At 42.4% G+C, this 16,120-nt stretch overlaps 1 protein-coding gene across 2 annotated transcripts in view; it reads left to right on the top strand.

Annotated features, from left to right (window-relative positions):
* The window catches only part of ACTR2 (actin related protein 2), a 42,344-nt gene that overhangs the window by 18,199 nt on the left and 8,025 nt on the right, over positions 1 to 16,120 (top strand). For both annotated transcript variants that reach the window (XM_073339472.1, XM_073339473.1), the window contains 2 exons: positions 39 to 254; positions 13,300 to 13,372. In XM_073339472.1, coding sequence (XP_073195573.1) covers positions 39 to 254; positions 13,300 to 13,372 — 289 coding nt within the window. The remainder of the gene's footprint in view (positions 1 to 38; positions 255 to 13,299; positions 13,373 to 16,120) is intronic.

Here is a 16,120-nt window from a genome sequence, read left to right as displayed (position 1 = left end):
CAAACTGACATAAAAACTTCAATACTGTGACTTTATAGGATCTTATGGTTGGTGATGAAGCAAGTGAATTACGCTCAATGCTGGAAGTGAACTACCCAATGGAGAATGGCATAGTCCGGAACTGGGATGATATGAAGCACCTCTGGGACTACACATTTGGACCAGAAAAACTTAACATCGATACGAAAAACTGTAAAATACTACTCACGGAGCCTCCCATGAACCCAACGAAAAACAGGGAGAAGATTGTAGAGGTATGTTTCTTGACTTGAATAAGGAAAACCTATTTGTGGAGAGCAGGAATTGATGATGGCAGGCACTAAATTTTGTCTAAGAGGTCACTGCTTTTTTAAAATGTAAGATAACCCCTCAAGGCAACATTCTTCCTTGCAGAAAATGGGAGAATTGGTTACAGCCCAGAATAATCACCTTCCTAGTTTATCCAAGGGCAAACAATCCTACTTAGTCCTAAAGTCTAAACAGACTAGCAGTCCCGTGCAAGCTTCTGGACCAGGAAATCACTGATTCAGGCACTGAAGTTCAGGTATGCCTGCACATCCCATCCCCATTGACCCAATAAGGTGAGCTGATGCCTAATACATAGGAGAGGTCTTCCAAAACCCAGTTAATCTTCCTTCACCTCCCTTTCTCAATGACTTAATCCTGCAGTATTCTGAGTAGACCAAATCAAGCAAAGCACTAAAGTTCATGCTTATCTTTAAGCATGTGAGCAGTCCCATTGACTACTGTATATTGGATTAGTGCCAGAGTTCTCAGCATTTCTCAGGATCAGGCCCTAAATGAATTTGACTCCAGCTGGGAGATTAGCAGAGTTTACAGGGGAAATTAAGGTGGTGGCTTGGAAGTAAGGAGTGGTTTACCAGGCAGAGTGTATAGTGTTGTTGTAGGCACCTGGGACATGTTAAGAAAGAGTCAATTTTTGCCAGCACATCTTCTTCCCCCCTTCCCCGCCCTCCAAATCTGTAATAGGTTCTGGGGACTATCTAATAACAGCCTTTCTAGAAAGGCGGTCCTGCAACTAGTTGTCGGGTGCCACAGTGCAGTCTGGAGTGGGTGAGGTCGTAGAGGGTATGTCTACACTGCAATTAAACACCATAGTTGGTCTGTGCCAGCTGACTCGGGCTTGAGGTGTGCGGCCATTTAATTGTGGTGTAGATGGTGTAGACGTTCCAGCTCTGGCTGCAGCCTGAGGTCTGGCACTCTCCCACCTCGCAGGGTCCTAGAGCCTGGCCTCCAGCCTGAAGCCAGATGTCTGCACTACAGTTTAAACAGCCCCAGTCAGCTGGCACAGGCCAGCTGTGGGTTTTTAATTTCAGTTTAGACATACCCTTAGGCTGCATCCCCAATCCAGCATTGACTTAGATGGTCAAGTGCCTCATATAAAAGAAATAGCTCCTTATACAATTCCTATTTTTAATAATTATTTGTCACAAAGTCTCACAGTTTTGGAAAGGTAGTAATGTGAGAATAACATAAAATTTGTTGACTTTCTGTCACGTTATTACTCTAGCAAATAGACCTCTGTTAATGTAAATATTCAGTATAGTTTCAAATGTGGCAGAGAATACCTCGGTAATAACCTCTTCTTTCAGAGACTTTGCTGCAGGAATAAATTGATTATTAAAAAGGTGATATTTTAACTGAAAACTTTCAAAGACTCTGTAGAACATTAGTGTTAACGGATATGAAACTTGAGGTTTTGGGGGGAGTGAGCTCATGAATGTTAAATGATGTCATCTCATAATGCTATGTAAAGCAACGTTAACTAGTCATGTCTGCTTTATCAGGTACATTCATGACTGACTGACTAATGTGGTGCAATAGACAGACTGAACAGTTCTAACAAATGTATGGCTGCCTTCGTGGCATGAATGATTGAATTTCCTTATCAGGTTTCTCGGCCATTCAGAAATCTATCAGGATGTGGTTGTTTTTTGTTTTTCTGGCTTGTTAGGATATAGATATTCAGGCCTTTCTGTAAAGGCCTATACTCTAAGAATTTAGGTGTATTCTTATCACTTAGCTAGTTATAGAGGTAGAAAAGAAAGAATCAGAATCACTGTCTGCTGGTGTAAGGGCCTTCTCTTACTGTGACAGTCTGAGGCCCTGTTCTTAGGCTAAGATCTCTGGCTAAACAACAGAGGCAGCCATAAGCTGGGAAGTGAACGGTCACATCCTCACATTCCAAACTAGTCACATTGAAAGAAGGTGCTACAGTGATAGAACAACAAAGAAATGAGGATTTCACATCCCAGCTATTGATAGGTGAGTTCTTGCCAGACAGGATGTTATCAAACTAAGTTTCCTTTTACATCTTCTAGGCCCTTCCCTTTCTCTGGGGCTGATTGGCATTATCAGGACAGGATTGTATTCCTAACAGCCCAATAGCACCTTCTTTCAATGTGACTAGTTCGGAATGTGAGGATATGACTGTCACAGTAAGAGAAGGCCCTTACACCAGCAGACAGTGATTTTTGATCCTTTCTTTTCTACCTCTATAACTAGCTAAGTGATGAGAATACACCTAAATTCTTAGAGTATAGGCCTTTACAGAAAGGCCTGAATATCTATATCCTAACATGGCTTATCCAAAGACTCTGTTGTGATTATTCTAGTACAAAATTATCTTGTTTGAGCTCACTATAACTTCTGAAATGTATTTTCTATACTCTGTTGTTTCATAGTCTTCCCTGGGGAGAAATTACCGTACTTTATTACACCAATTCAGAGAACGTAAACCTGAAATATGAGCAAGGGAATTAAGAATTTTTTTTGTGTGTGTGGAGCATTTAGCCTTTTTATATAAACACTTTTATAGTTTTTTGAGTGAAGTAAAAACTTTAGTTCTTTTAATGCCTCAGCTTTTGTATTGATCACAGCATGATGAAATCAAATCTTTCTAGTTTTAAAAGGTAATGTTATAGGAAAAGAATCAAAACATTGTCCAATTTTTTTCTATTTTTGAAGCTAGAATGAGAGGCCAATCTGAGATCAGATGAAAGACTGAGTTAAGAGTTTCATAATATGTAATGAAGCTATAATAATTCTGGTATATTTATCATGAAATCCTTGGTGCAATGCAACACAATTGCTTCTTAAAGAAATGATTAATTGAAATGAGTTTTTATGAAAAGTCATTTTGACTGTGTACACTTAACATATCCTGAGAAATCCTAACCGTTATTTTAGTCTGCCTGGCTTTTGTTAGGGCTAGTCTGCACTGACAATGCTAAAGCACTGCCGTGGTTTGTTTCAGAACATACTTAGAGACAATTTCCGCTTTGCTCTTCAGTGTAATTAGCTTTATAAGTGTCTTTGTGTAACTTTTGTCTCAACCTCTGCATAGCCGTTAAATTCTCACACCTGTAACATCCCCTCTGAGGAACAGCCCAGTTGTGTACCTTTCTGTGGTGTATTCTGTGGTGTGGTGGAAGCATTCTTTGGCATTGTCACCCCTTACAACTCCATTGTTTAGTATTCTAGAGCATTCTCTTTTTCTAGCTTCCAGTGCTTTATTGTTGGGCTCCTGCCATTTTTGGAGAAAGGCATTGGACTGGCAACAAAACAATAACTTTAATAGAAGCAAAGATTTATTTTGAGGAGAATATTCTTGACGCTATTTGGATATCAGATTTGTCAAATGTGGTGTGGCGAGACTGCAATTATAGATGTCAAACAAAATAAGTCTAAAATGTCTGAAATAAGCATAGCTAAAAACAGAAGTCTTATGTGTTTACTGCAAAAAGTATATCTTTCCAGGAATATAGTGGAACATGCGAACGCAGTAACTAATCCTGTATGCATATTCTGATTATGGGCAGATAGAAATTGTTACATACCTTTCTCCCATTACAATTTTGGTTCATTTTATGAGCAGTAGAATTCATACAGATTGGGAACAGCAGTAATTCTGTGTCAGTTGAGGTCTAGAAGCTCAGACAGTTTCTTGTTTTGCTTGCTGTTCTTTCCCACGCTCCCTTTTGAGGTAGAATACTATTTCTGCCTTGTAACTTACTGAACTGCTGTGTTTGTGCACATTAGATCATGGCCACTGCAGAACCCTACCCCTAACTTGTGGTATCTTGCACATACCTGAATGTGGAAGGTGAGTAGGTATTCTACCAAACTGTCTTCCACATCACGGAGTCAGTTTTTTAAGAACCCTACAGCAAGGTGCTCCACAGCCTGATCTTTGTACATTTCGTACTCCTTGACTTCCGTCTTCCTATGTATCATGCTCACGCAAATGTTTTGGAAAAATGTATGCTGGTCTTTCCAGTTTTGTTTACAGTGTACTTGGGTTAGCAGGCTTTGGATAGTCAATTTTTAACCATACAAGATAGCACTTTTTCTGTCAAGATCTCTGCAGCAATTCCTAAATATGCTGGCATTACTTTATTTTTAAACTCCAACTAAGTGTCACAGCATTATCTCATTGCAGAATTAGCCTAGTTACTGTTAAAAAATGAGGTCAGTAAAAGTAAATTTTGCTCATTTCCTTTCTTCGTAGTGTTGACCCTGTGAGGGATATGTGTTGAGTTGTTTGGGGTTGTGGTTTTTTTTTTTTTTTGGTTAAATGGGGTCTGTAACTCATGGAGTGTTTTGCTCTCATATACAATAGAACAGCAGTAGTATGGTCTGGGGGGAGATTTTTAAAAGCACAAATGGCAGTTAAGCATCTAGCTGTCATTTGTGCCTTTTGAAAATCGAGAAAGTAAAATCTGGGAGGAGAGGTCAAGTGGGAGTTCAGTAGAGTCTTTTAATGTTAGAGACTTAATAGAAGGAGGAGAAGACATGGTACAATACTTTATATGGGAGAAATCTGAAGGCTTATACAGTAGAACCTCAGAGTTACAAACAACCTTGGGAGTGGAAGTTGTTCGTAACTCTGAACAAAATGTTACGGTTGTTCTTTCAAAAGTTTGCAACTGAACATTCACTTAATACAGGTTTGAAACATTCTACTATGCAGAAGAAAAATGCTGCTTTCTCTTTATTTTTTTAGTAGTTTATGTTTAATACAGTACTGTACCGTACCTGCTTTTTTCCCCCCTTTGTCTCTGCTGCTGCCTGATTGTGCAGTTCCGGTTACCGACAAGATGTGCGGTTGATTGGTCAGTTCGTAACTCTGCCATTCATAACTCTGAGGTTCTACTGTACGCCAGAGAGTGATGGGGGGCAAGGGAAAGAAAATACTTTAAAAAAGAATGCCCCCTTAATTTCAAACTTGTTTTAAAATATTGAGACATACTTTGCAGATCACTAAAACTTGAGCAAAAAAGCTATGAAATATGACTGTAGATCTTAACCAGCCAAGGAACAAATTTGTGAAACTGGGCAATCTTTTAAATCGAGCCCTGTTAACAGCAGACTTTTTGAAACAGTGCCAAGGAGAAGTTGGGAAAAGTCAGTGCTTGATTCATTTAGATATTTTAAGAGAAGTGAAATGTCATCTTTTCCTAGAGCTGTTTGTTTTAAGTAGTCAGCTGTCAGAGCATTTCTGGTTTAACCAGTCTTGAATGCTAAAAGCTTCTGAATTCTTATCAGTTTTTTCTGCTCTGGTAATAGCATACTGAGACAAGGGGAAGTGGTCAATCACTTGTGACTCATGGCTGTAATAAACGGAGTGTTTTGTTCACTCAGTCTTTCTTGCCTTCGCTGTAAACTGGATAAAAGAACAACTCCATGAAGCACTGTCCTAAGTCTGTGGAGTCTGTTTCTTTAAATAGTCAAACTGTATTTAAAATTATAAGCTAAAGGCAAATTAATGGTTAAGGAGAGCTAGAGCACAGGATAAGAACTCTTTGATATTTAACTTGTGTAGGTTTTGATGAGTGCTTTTCTTAGAACGATACACGTTTGCAAGGTATTATTAAATATTGTGGTTATTTAGCTGTACGATTTCAACTGTGCCTGACTTTAACATATTGCTTTTTTAAATCCAGGAAGTCTGTGTCATTTATACTTGCCTATAGCAGCAGGATGTTAATGTGTTTGAAAGACAAGTTACCTTTACTTCGTATTATATGCAGTAAACGTTTTTCTTAAAATGTTATATAATTTAAGAATCCTTAGCAAGGCCTCAGAAATTTACATTATTATTTTTAAATAGTAATTTTTGGGTTCTTTTTATTTGCTATCTGGTTTCTCAAGCTTTAGGATACATTCGCTTACATTTTCAAAATTTTCTTCACAACCATGCACTCTGCTTTTTTTTTTAATAATGAAACCTGAGAATCTCATGCAATCTCTTCATTCCAGCAGCTGGTGCTTTAAGAAAAACACCAAATATTGAGAGACTGATGATAAAATCATGAGTTGGCCACACTGCAGTCCATTCTATCTTCACCAAGAACAGGGAACAGGAAGGCAGAGCTGTATAAAATAGCTTGTGGTACAGGCTCCGATGCCCACGATTGGTGCTGTGAATAGATTTATTGTAAGGGGCTGGCCCTATTTCTTACATTGCAGCTATAGGGTCTGTCTTCTGTATATCGCACAAAAGACAGTTGAAGGAATGAGTCAAATAGACGTTGGCAACAGGAAAAAAAGTTAGATGATCTTCAGAAAGTGACAGGAATGCACACCTTTAACAAACAGTAGGTTCCATGCCCTGTGGAAGCGCGAAAGCCCCTCTCTTTCACCAACAGAAATGGGTCTAATTAAAGAAATTACCTCACCCACCTTGTCTAACTTCATTCCAAAGTCAAATTGCAGTAATGAAGTACATGGCTGCCTCCCACTCGTCAATTAGTTGTGGTTGTTTTTTTCTTTGTTTTTTGAAAAACAGTTCAGTTCACTAAAGCTATGAAAAAAGTGGTGTGTGGGTTTTATTTACAAGCATTAAACCCTCCCCTTCCCCCCTCCCCCGCTTAAATTAATGTGGAATATGTTTATTAACTTACACGGATAGGTCCTAGAGAAACAAGGTGGGTGAGGTAATACCTTTTGTTGGACCAACTTCTGTTGGTAAGAAAGACAAGCTTTTGAGTTTACACACAGCTCTTCTTCAGGTTTAGGAAACTACTCAAAGTGTGATAAGTACAAGGTAGAACAGATTGTTTAGCAAACACAAGGAACCATTCAAGGTGAAGTGACCCATTAACACCCCTCAAGTAGGGAGGGGAGAGGGCAGTTGAAGGGGGTCGTTAGTTGATTATAGATGGTTGTAATAAGCCATGTAATTGTTTGATGATACCCTGTATGGATTCCAGTGTGGTAGTTGACAAGTAGAGGGGATTTTATTTGCGTATTAAAGCAGGTTCTCTTGAGGTTTTTGGGTGGCCTGTTCCATGATGTGATCTACTTTTATGGTGGAGTGTCAGAAATCTTTCCTGAATTCGCAACCTCTCTAAGCTCATCAGCTGCAAGCTCTCCACAGACCAGGACACACCAGCTCAAAGCGGCACTAGACCCAGCTAGAACAATAGATACAAAACCTGCAGACATATCTCCACTGTTACAGTGATCAACACCCTCCTACAGTACACCTTTCTTCTTTGAGTGGTTGCTCATGTCCATTCCACGTTAGATGCTCCCAGTCCTGCTGACACCATTAGGTCAGCTGCTAGCTTCGTTGTCCTCTAGCAGGAGAGAGTATGGTGCTCCAAGCTCCTTCCCTGGCTCCAGGCCCACCATCTCCTTCTAGAGGCAAGCCCACTCTTCTGTCCTCTGAGATGTCATCCCAAGCCCAACACCAGTCACCAGACCCTCGGTACCGATTGGAGGCAGCGAGAGGTACCGTTTCCCGTGGACACCTAAAGAGGATTCTTAATCTGAGTCTGATGCGGAGCCCTGTGTTCAACCTAAGGGCCCCCCGTGGTACATGCCGCCACACCTCAGTACGGGTCCTCCTGCTGGTATCTGGCGAGAAGAACAGTGGCCTATGCATTGGCCCTTCTGGAACTTTTGGTGTTTTTCCCCCATACCAGATCCACCTTCCCAACGTTTCTACTCAGTTACTTCTGAGAGGCGGACTCCCACTCCTCCACAACCAGCATCGGACCCCAACTCCAGTACCAACCCAAGTACCAATTTACAGGATGTAGCAGTAATGGGTCCGATCAAACCTCTGGCAGACTTCATCTTCTCTTTCCCCTCCCCCTCACTTCGAAGAGGGCAGAGAAGAAATATTATGTGCTAGCCAGCGGGTATGAGTATCTGTACTCTCACCCCACTCTGGGCGCCTTGTTGTATGGACGGCTAACGAAAGGGACGGACAGGGCAGTTGAGTGGTACCCTGAAACAGAAGGATGCAAAGAAACTTGATCTGTTTGGGAGGAAAATTATTCAATAGGTGGTCTACAACTACATATCTCAAACCAGCAAGTCTTACTGGGGAAATACAACTACAATTTGTGGGATTCCCTGTCCAAATTTAAGGACTCCAGGCCCCAAGACTGAAGGCAGGAATTCTCAGGCCTCTTAAAAAAGAGAGAATGTTGCTAGAGCCTCTCTTCAAGCGGCACTGGACGCAGCAGATGCAGTGGCTAGGACAAAGGCCTCCTCTGTCACCGTGAGATGATGCTCTTGGCTTCAGTCCTCGGGAATCCCTCAGGAGCTCCAGTCTATCCAATGAACCTCCATTTCAAAGGCTCCTCACTATTTTCAGAGCAGAGGGACACAAGACTACGTAGTCTGAAGGATTCAAGGTCTACCCTCAGGATCCTAGGCCTCTATGCTTTGTCTGCCTCAAGAAAGCACTTAAGGCCTCAACAGCTGCTATGCTTCTTGGCTCCGCCTCCGAGACAGGACCCCTATAAGAGAAAAAGGAAAGATTACAAGCACTGTCAACTGATTCCATTCACCTCAACCTTCCTGCTGGGGTCTGATACGTACTTTGGTGGGCCCAAGCAGGCCTTCTCACTAGCAACTCCTTGGCCAGAAGATGCAGACCCTCCTACGGATGGGGGCCATGGAGGAGATACCTTGAAACTTGAGAGGGAAGGGGTTTTACTCCTGTTATTTCCTAATCCCAAAGGGGGCCTTTGTCTGATCCTGGACCTGCGTTGTCTCAACAGATGTCTCAAGAAACTGAGGTTATGCATGGTCTCTCTCTGGCCTCCATCATTCCCTCTCTGGATCCAGGGAATTGTACACCGCCCTCGACTTGAAGAACACTTACTTTCTCATTTCTGTTTTCCGTGGCCACAGAAGAAATCAATCTCAGGTTTATTGTAAACCAGACTCATTATCAATTCACCTCTCTTCCCTTCTGCCTGTTCACTGTCCCTCAGGTTTTCATGAAGTGCATGGCGGTGGTAGCTGCCTTCCTCAGACAGCAAGGCATTCAGGTCTACCTGTACCTCGAAGACGGAGTAATCCAAGGTCATACAGAGGCTCAAGTAAAGAACAGCGTCAGCCCAGTCCAAGCCACCTTTTGAGTGCTGGGCCTGTTTGTAAACGAGTGAAAATGAACTCTTATTCCAGTTCAGAGAATAGAGTTTGTTGAGGCAGTGCTCGACTCGACCCAAGGCAGAGCCTTCCAGAGGTCCGGTTCCAGACTATGTTGGACCTGATATGCAAGGTCATGGTCCACCCAATCAGGATAGGCTGGGTTTGCCACAAGCTACTGGGACACATGGCTGTGTGCAAATACATGGTCCGCAATGCAACGCTACGCTGCAGGCCCCTGCAGACATGGCAAGCTTTAGTTTATTCCCCAAACAGATACTACTTGGGCTACTAGGTGCTTACTGTTCAATCCCTGGTCCTCATCTCCATCGACTGGTGGAAGGATCATCGTTTGTGATGATGGGAGTCCCCTTTGTTGTACCCCAGCCATCAGCGTCCCTAGTCTTGGACGCATCAGACCTAGGTTGGGGAGCCCACCTTGACAGCCTCAGGACTCAAGGCCTATGGTTCCAGAAAGAACTCTCCCTGCACATAAACATCAGGGAGCTCAGAGTAACCCACTTAGCTTCTAAGTGTTCTTTTCCTGGATCACAGGCAAGGTCGTGCAAGTTCTGACAGACAACACTGTGGCCATGTTCTATATCAACAAGCAGGGAGGAGCTCATTCCTCTGCCCTGTGTCAGGAGGCCATCTGTCTATGGGACTTCTGCACGAAGCACTCCATCCACCTTGAGGCTTCCCATCTTCTGGAACCCTGGAATGCACTGGCGGATCTCCTCAGCAGATCCTTCTCCTCTCACCACGAGTGGTCCCTTCACCCAGAGGTCACCAGGTTTATCTTCCAAAGGTGGATGTCTCCCCAGGTGGACCTCCTTCGCGACCAAGCAGAACAGGAAATGCCAGCAGTTTTGCTCACTGAGCAGGCACAGCCCAGGCTCCCTCTCAGATGCCATCCTGCTTCCTTGAACAGAACTCCTATTCTATGCATTCCCCCTGGTTCATCTGGTTCACTAAATCCTTCTGAAAATCAAACTGGACAAAGCAAGAGTTATTCTTATAGGCTCTGTGTGGCTACGCCAACACTGATTCAGCATATTGCTAGATCTATCAGTAGCAACCTCACTTCTGCTCCCATTCTGCCCGGACCTGATCTCTCAAGATCAGTCAGTTACACCACCTGAACCTCAGCTCCCTTCACCTAACTGCATGGATGTTACATGCCTGAACCCAGAGGAGCAGGCCTGTTTGGAACAAGTTTGACAGGTCTTGCTGGGTAGTAGGAAGCCATCCACTAGGGCTACCTGCCTCGCCAAATTGAAGTGTTTCTCAATATGGGTGTCTCAACGAGACCACTTTCTGACTCAATCTTCCCTTCAGTCTATCCTGGATTATTTGTTCCATCTTAAGCAATAGGGTCTAGCCCTTGTGTCTATCAAGGTGCATTTTGGCCTTCCCACACAGAGGTGAACTGCAGGTTAGTGTTCTCTCATGAAATGGCAGTCCACTTTCTTAAAGGCCTTTCCTTTATCCTCCGGTCCGCAAGCCAATCCCACCCCCGTGGGATTTAATCCTGGTTCCGTTGAGGCTCACAGGTCCTCCCTTTGAACCACTGGCATTGTGCCCTCTAAAATCAAAGCCCTTACATCAGAGCTACCATACACTGTGTTTCTCAAGGATAAGGTCCAACTGTGCCCCCACCCGGTCTTCCTGCCAAAGGTTGTTTTGCAGTTCAAAGCAATCAGGCCATTTTCCTGCCATTTGTCTTTCTGAAGCCTCTCAAGAATTCAGAAGAGCAGCAGCATCACTCATTGGATGTTAGGCATGCCCTGGCCTTCTACATCAAGAGGACTAAACTCTTTCACAGATCCATGCAATTTTTTGTGGCAGTAGAAAAAAGGATGAAAGGCCTACTAGCCTCAGCCTAGGACTTCTCATCCTGGATAACCTCCTCTATTTTGGCATGCTATGAGCAGGTAGATGTCCCACCTCCGGCCATCGTGATTGCTCACTCCATGAGAGCTCAGGCCTCTTCAGCAGCATTCCTGTGCAGGTTCCAATCCAAGGCATCTGCTTCAACCTGGTCATTGGTGCATAGCTTCTCATCCCACTATGCCATCACTCAACAGGTTCAAGACAATGCCAGGTTCAGGAGAGCTGTGCTGTAGTCTGCATGTCCATGAATTCTGAGCCCACCTCCTTGGGTACTGCTTGAGAGTCATCTAACGTGGAATGGACACAAGCAAGCACTCGAAGAAGAAAAAATGTTTACTAACCTTTCCATAACTGTTGTTCTTCAAGATGTGTTGCTCATGTCCATTCCACAACACTCTCTCCTGGTTGGTTGGCAAGAAAGAACTGAGGTGGTGTGGGGTCGGCAGCACCTTTACGCTAGCGCATAAGTGCACGACACCAGAAGGCGCTAGAGCTGGCCAGATGGATACCACCGAGGGGGAAAAATCTCCGGCAACAGCACATGCGGTGCGCGCGCTCCTGTTGAATGGACATGAGCAACACATCTCAAACAACAGTTACAGAAAGATTAGTTACCATTTTTTCAAGATCTGTGGGACCGACACATGCCTATCACTACGTGAGGTATACCTCATCCAGTGCACTACACACCACAATAGCAACTACACCTCTACCCCGACATAATGCGATCCGATAGAACACAAATATAATGATACTATGCTGCTCCGAGTGGTGTGTTGAGGGGGCCGGGCTGGGGGGTTGGATAAGGGGCAGAGGGTCCGGGGGGGGCAGTTAGGGGACGAGGAGCTGGGGGGTTGGATGGGTCAGGGGTTCTGAGGGGTCAGTCGGGGCAGGAAGTAGGTGGGGGTCGGATAGGGGGTGGGGCTGGCTGTTTGGGAAGGCACAGCCTTCCCTACCCGGCCCGCCATAGCATGTTCAATATAACGCGGTTCCACCTATAACGCGGTAAGATTTTTTCTCCAGAGGACTGTGTTATATTAGGGTAGAGGTGTATGTGGGTGAAACCAGACAATCACTACTCTCTTGAATGATCTCTCACAGAAAAATGATAAAAGACAAAAATATCCTGTCACCTGTGAATGAAACACTTTTCACAAAGCGATCACTCTGTCTGACCCATCAGTCCTCATCCTCAAAGGAAACCTGCACAACACTGTCAAAAGATGAGCCTGGGAGCTTAAATTCATAACTTTGCTAGACACTAAAAATCATGGACTGAACAGAGACACTGGATTTCTGGCTTATTACAATCCATAACCCACTAACAACTCCCTGCCCAGCAGCCTCTCTCCCCTTCCCTTTTCCCCTCTGACTGGAGATGTGTTAACAGGCCGCCTTACCTTGATTGGTCCCTTGAAATATGTTAATTACTTATGCTAAATAATCTCTTCCATCTTGTATTTAGCTGTGACAGTTGAGTACGTTTCCCAGACCTGAAGAAGAGCTCTGTCTTAGCTCGAAAAATTCTCTCCCCAACAGAAGTTGGTCCAATAAAAGATATTATCTCACCCACCTTTTCTCTCTAATGTCCTGGGACTGATACGGCTACAGCAACTCTGCGTACTGATATTTCCTCTCATTGTATGAATGCGCAAGTGCTATGTAAGAATTTAGGTGTTGCTTATTGGAGTGAAATAAATCACTTTCTGAAGTTTATTAAAAAACGGAATGGTTGTGTAAAATGCAATTACAAGAAGCTACTGATGGGTACAAAGAATCAAAGCATGTAGTTGTTGCCCCAACATGCAACATAATGCTACAAAATATTTGTCCAATAAAGGTAGCAAACATGTATTATTTCGATCACCTAATAATTACAGTAGATGTAAACTTTTCTTTTAAGCTGCTATAAATCTTTAAAGAATTTCCTCCTTATTTGGACACTCATTTTTGTTGTTTTTTGTTTTATTTTTGTTTTGTTTTGTTTTTCAGGTAATGTTTGAGACATACCAGTTTTCTGGGGTATATGTAGCCATTCAAGCTGTTCTTACTTTGTATGCCCAAGGTAGGTGAAGGTTATAACTTAGCACGTTTAATATCTAAATGCATTGCTTCGCTGAAGTCTTAATATGGTGTTAATAGGGCTGCCCATTAATCACAGTTAACTCGCGCAATAAACTCAAAAAAATTGACAGCCCTAGCTATTAACAAAGAAAAGATCTTGGTCCCAATTCACCACTAGCATAACTGAGCCTAGCTGACTGGATCTTCATCAAGAGTTTTGGGTTGATGAGCATCCGCATGAGTAGTTCTTCTCATGGTCCGTAGCTTATTCCTCTTTTCCCCATAAAAATAACACTGGATTCTTGTTTGTAAATGCTAAAACCTGGTAATATATAAAGTGACTGTCCTTGTATCTCAGATGTTTAAAGTGTCATTTTCAGAAAGTCTTTAGCATATTTTCAGTTTTCAAGAAAAGGTTTCAACAAGTCCTTTAAATTTGATTTCATTTTATGAAAGCAAAATTACATTGCCTAAAAGTTGTGAAACCATTAAGATGACTGTGTTTTATTTCTGGGGCAAGAGAAGGAAGTAGACTTCTCTGCTATGGACAAGTTGGAATAAATCATAATTTGAGTTTGAGAGTTAAGAGACTGGAGGTGAAATCCTGCCCCTGTTGAAACCCCTGGGTGTTTGCTATTGGCTTCAGTGGGGCTTGGATTTAACCCTTGGACTTGAAAGAGAGTTAATTCCAAGCATATGTGTATGATAACATGACTCCTTACACCTTTTATTAGTAGCATGGTGAAATTACCTTTAAATGGTAGAATGTGCACAGCCTTTTGGCAATAACATTTGTTATCACAGCTTTTATGTCAAGAATGGTATAAATTTGCTCTGCCACACTACATGTTAAGAGTAAGATATTAACAACTGAACATGGTTATATTTACAAATTTAAGTGCTAGCCGAAAAACGGTTGAAACAATATTATTCAGTACCAGCTGTGGGGTTTTTTTTCCCCCTTAAAAAAGGGAAAAACATCTGCAACAATTCAGAACTTATAGAAGGATTGTAAAAGATGACACTAAAATTCAGCTGACACATTTATGACACTTCAGTTAAGATAATGCCCAAACTTTTCTCTTCAATCCCCTCGTTTATTGGGTTCATAGCTGAACAATAAAAATTCTTTCCAGGCTGAAATTTGGCACACACATATTCTCACTGGGAGGGATTTTTCTTCTGGTAATTTATATTCCTTCTAGGCATGAGGGAAGTGTCATCATTCCCACTGCAGGCTAGGTGATAAACATATCTATTCCCGAGCAAGGGCCTGCATCCCAAACTGTTGTCCTAACTTCAGGCTCTGAGACAGGACTCCAGAGGGCAGGATGGACTGCAGACTTCCTTCCCACTCTCAACTTCAGGGACTGCCTGAGATTCTCTATTAACACTGCCTAAAGTCACACTCCTATGTCAGTGGTGCTGAGCAGTTGCAATGCTCACTGATGTCAAAAGGTTTGGAAATTTAGCCTATAATTCTGTATGTGCCTGCATTTCATGGCATGTGATTTTGAGACAATTCCTATGTAAATTGGATATTGTCAGATTAAGAATCTTATATTTAAAGGTGTTTGTCTGCTTGTGATAACACATCAGAAACTAAAACTAAAGATTCTGTTTGAGCTCTGTAGCACAGACATAGCCTATGCTAGCATATCCCCCTAGTGTAGGTGCAGTCTACACTGACAGTGTTTTTCTGACAGTGTAGGAACACCATCTCCCCAAATGACATTAGCTGGGTTGACAGAAGCGCTCCTCTGTTGAGTTAGCAGTGTCTACACTGGGGAGTTCGTCAGCATACTATATCAGTCAGGGTGTAGGTTTTTTCACACCCCTGACCTACTTAGCTATGTCGATATAGGTTTTAAGTGTAGACCGAGCCTTACTTTTCATCATCAATTCTAACTAGTTGCTTTCTGCATTTTGCTTATATGACCAATTCGAGGCCGTTTCACTTTCTGGATGTGTTTCTTGTAACTTGACTAAACCAAAAAAACCCCCAACTTCTCATTGGAATTAGACTTCCTAAGTGTTTGGAAAATCCCTTTACAAAACCCAAATTAAGCTGAGACTGTCCTTTGAAAAACAAATTTAGAATGGCCAGTTTGTCAGCTCTGCTGTAATTTTAAGTGGCTTTTGTTTACGTCCTACAAAATATGAAATTACAGAAGCCTCAAATCATGCACTCCAGCGCCACCCCACCCAAAATCACACAATTCTGCTCTGTTATTCAAATAAGGTAAAGTATGTGTGGCATGAATGATATCTCCAGGTGTCCAGCATCTTTGAAAATGAGGCTAATCTATTTGCACATTAATGCAGAAAACTGGAGTTTATGCCCCCAACCAGCATTTAACCAGTTTAAATATTCTCCATTTAATTGGAACATGATTTATGGGGATGTCAGGACATGAGAAAAAATTCTATATGCTGGGGCTGCAGTCACTTAAGAAGGGTTACTAGCATTTTTTTTAAAAGATTGGGGTGGAGGAGTTCATCTCTGTTCATACAGAATTTTCCAAGTAAAACTTAAAACAAATAGTTGAAATGAAGTGGAGAACTTAATTTTAGTACAATATTTTATTTTCAAATGTGATCAGACTTCTTTCACAAGGGGAAAGGTTTCTCTTAATTAGGACAGTTACTTCATCAGGACAGTAGGCTGGCCACCCGGTTGGTCCAGTTAGGAGGGTCCTAATGTACTGTGATGTATCGTTCTACGTATCTGCTTTCAGATGTAATATTA

Source organism: Lepidochelys kempii, chromosome 3 (genome assembly GCF_965140285.1).
Source record: "Lepidochelys kempii isolate rLepKem1 chromosome 3, rLepKem1.hap1, whole genome shotgun sequence".
Classification (NCBI taxonomy): Eukaryota; Metazoa; Chordata; order Testudines; family Cheloniidae; genus Lepidochelys; species Lepidochelys kempii.
This window is presented reverse-complemented; position numbering and strand designations above follow the sequence as displayed.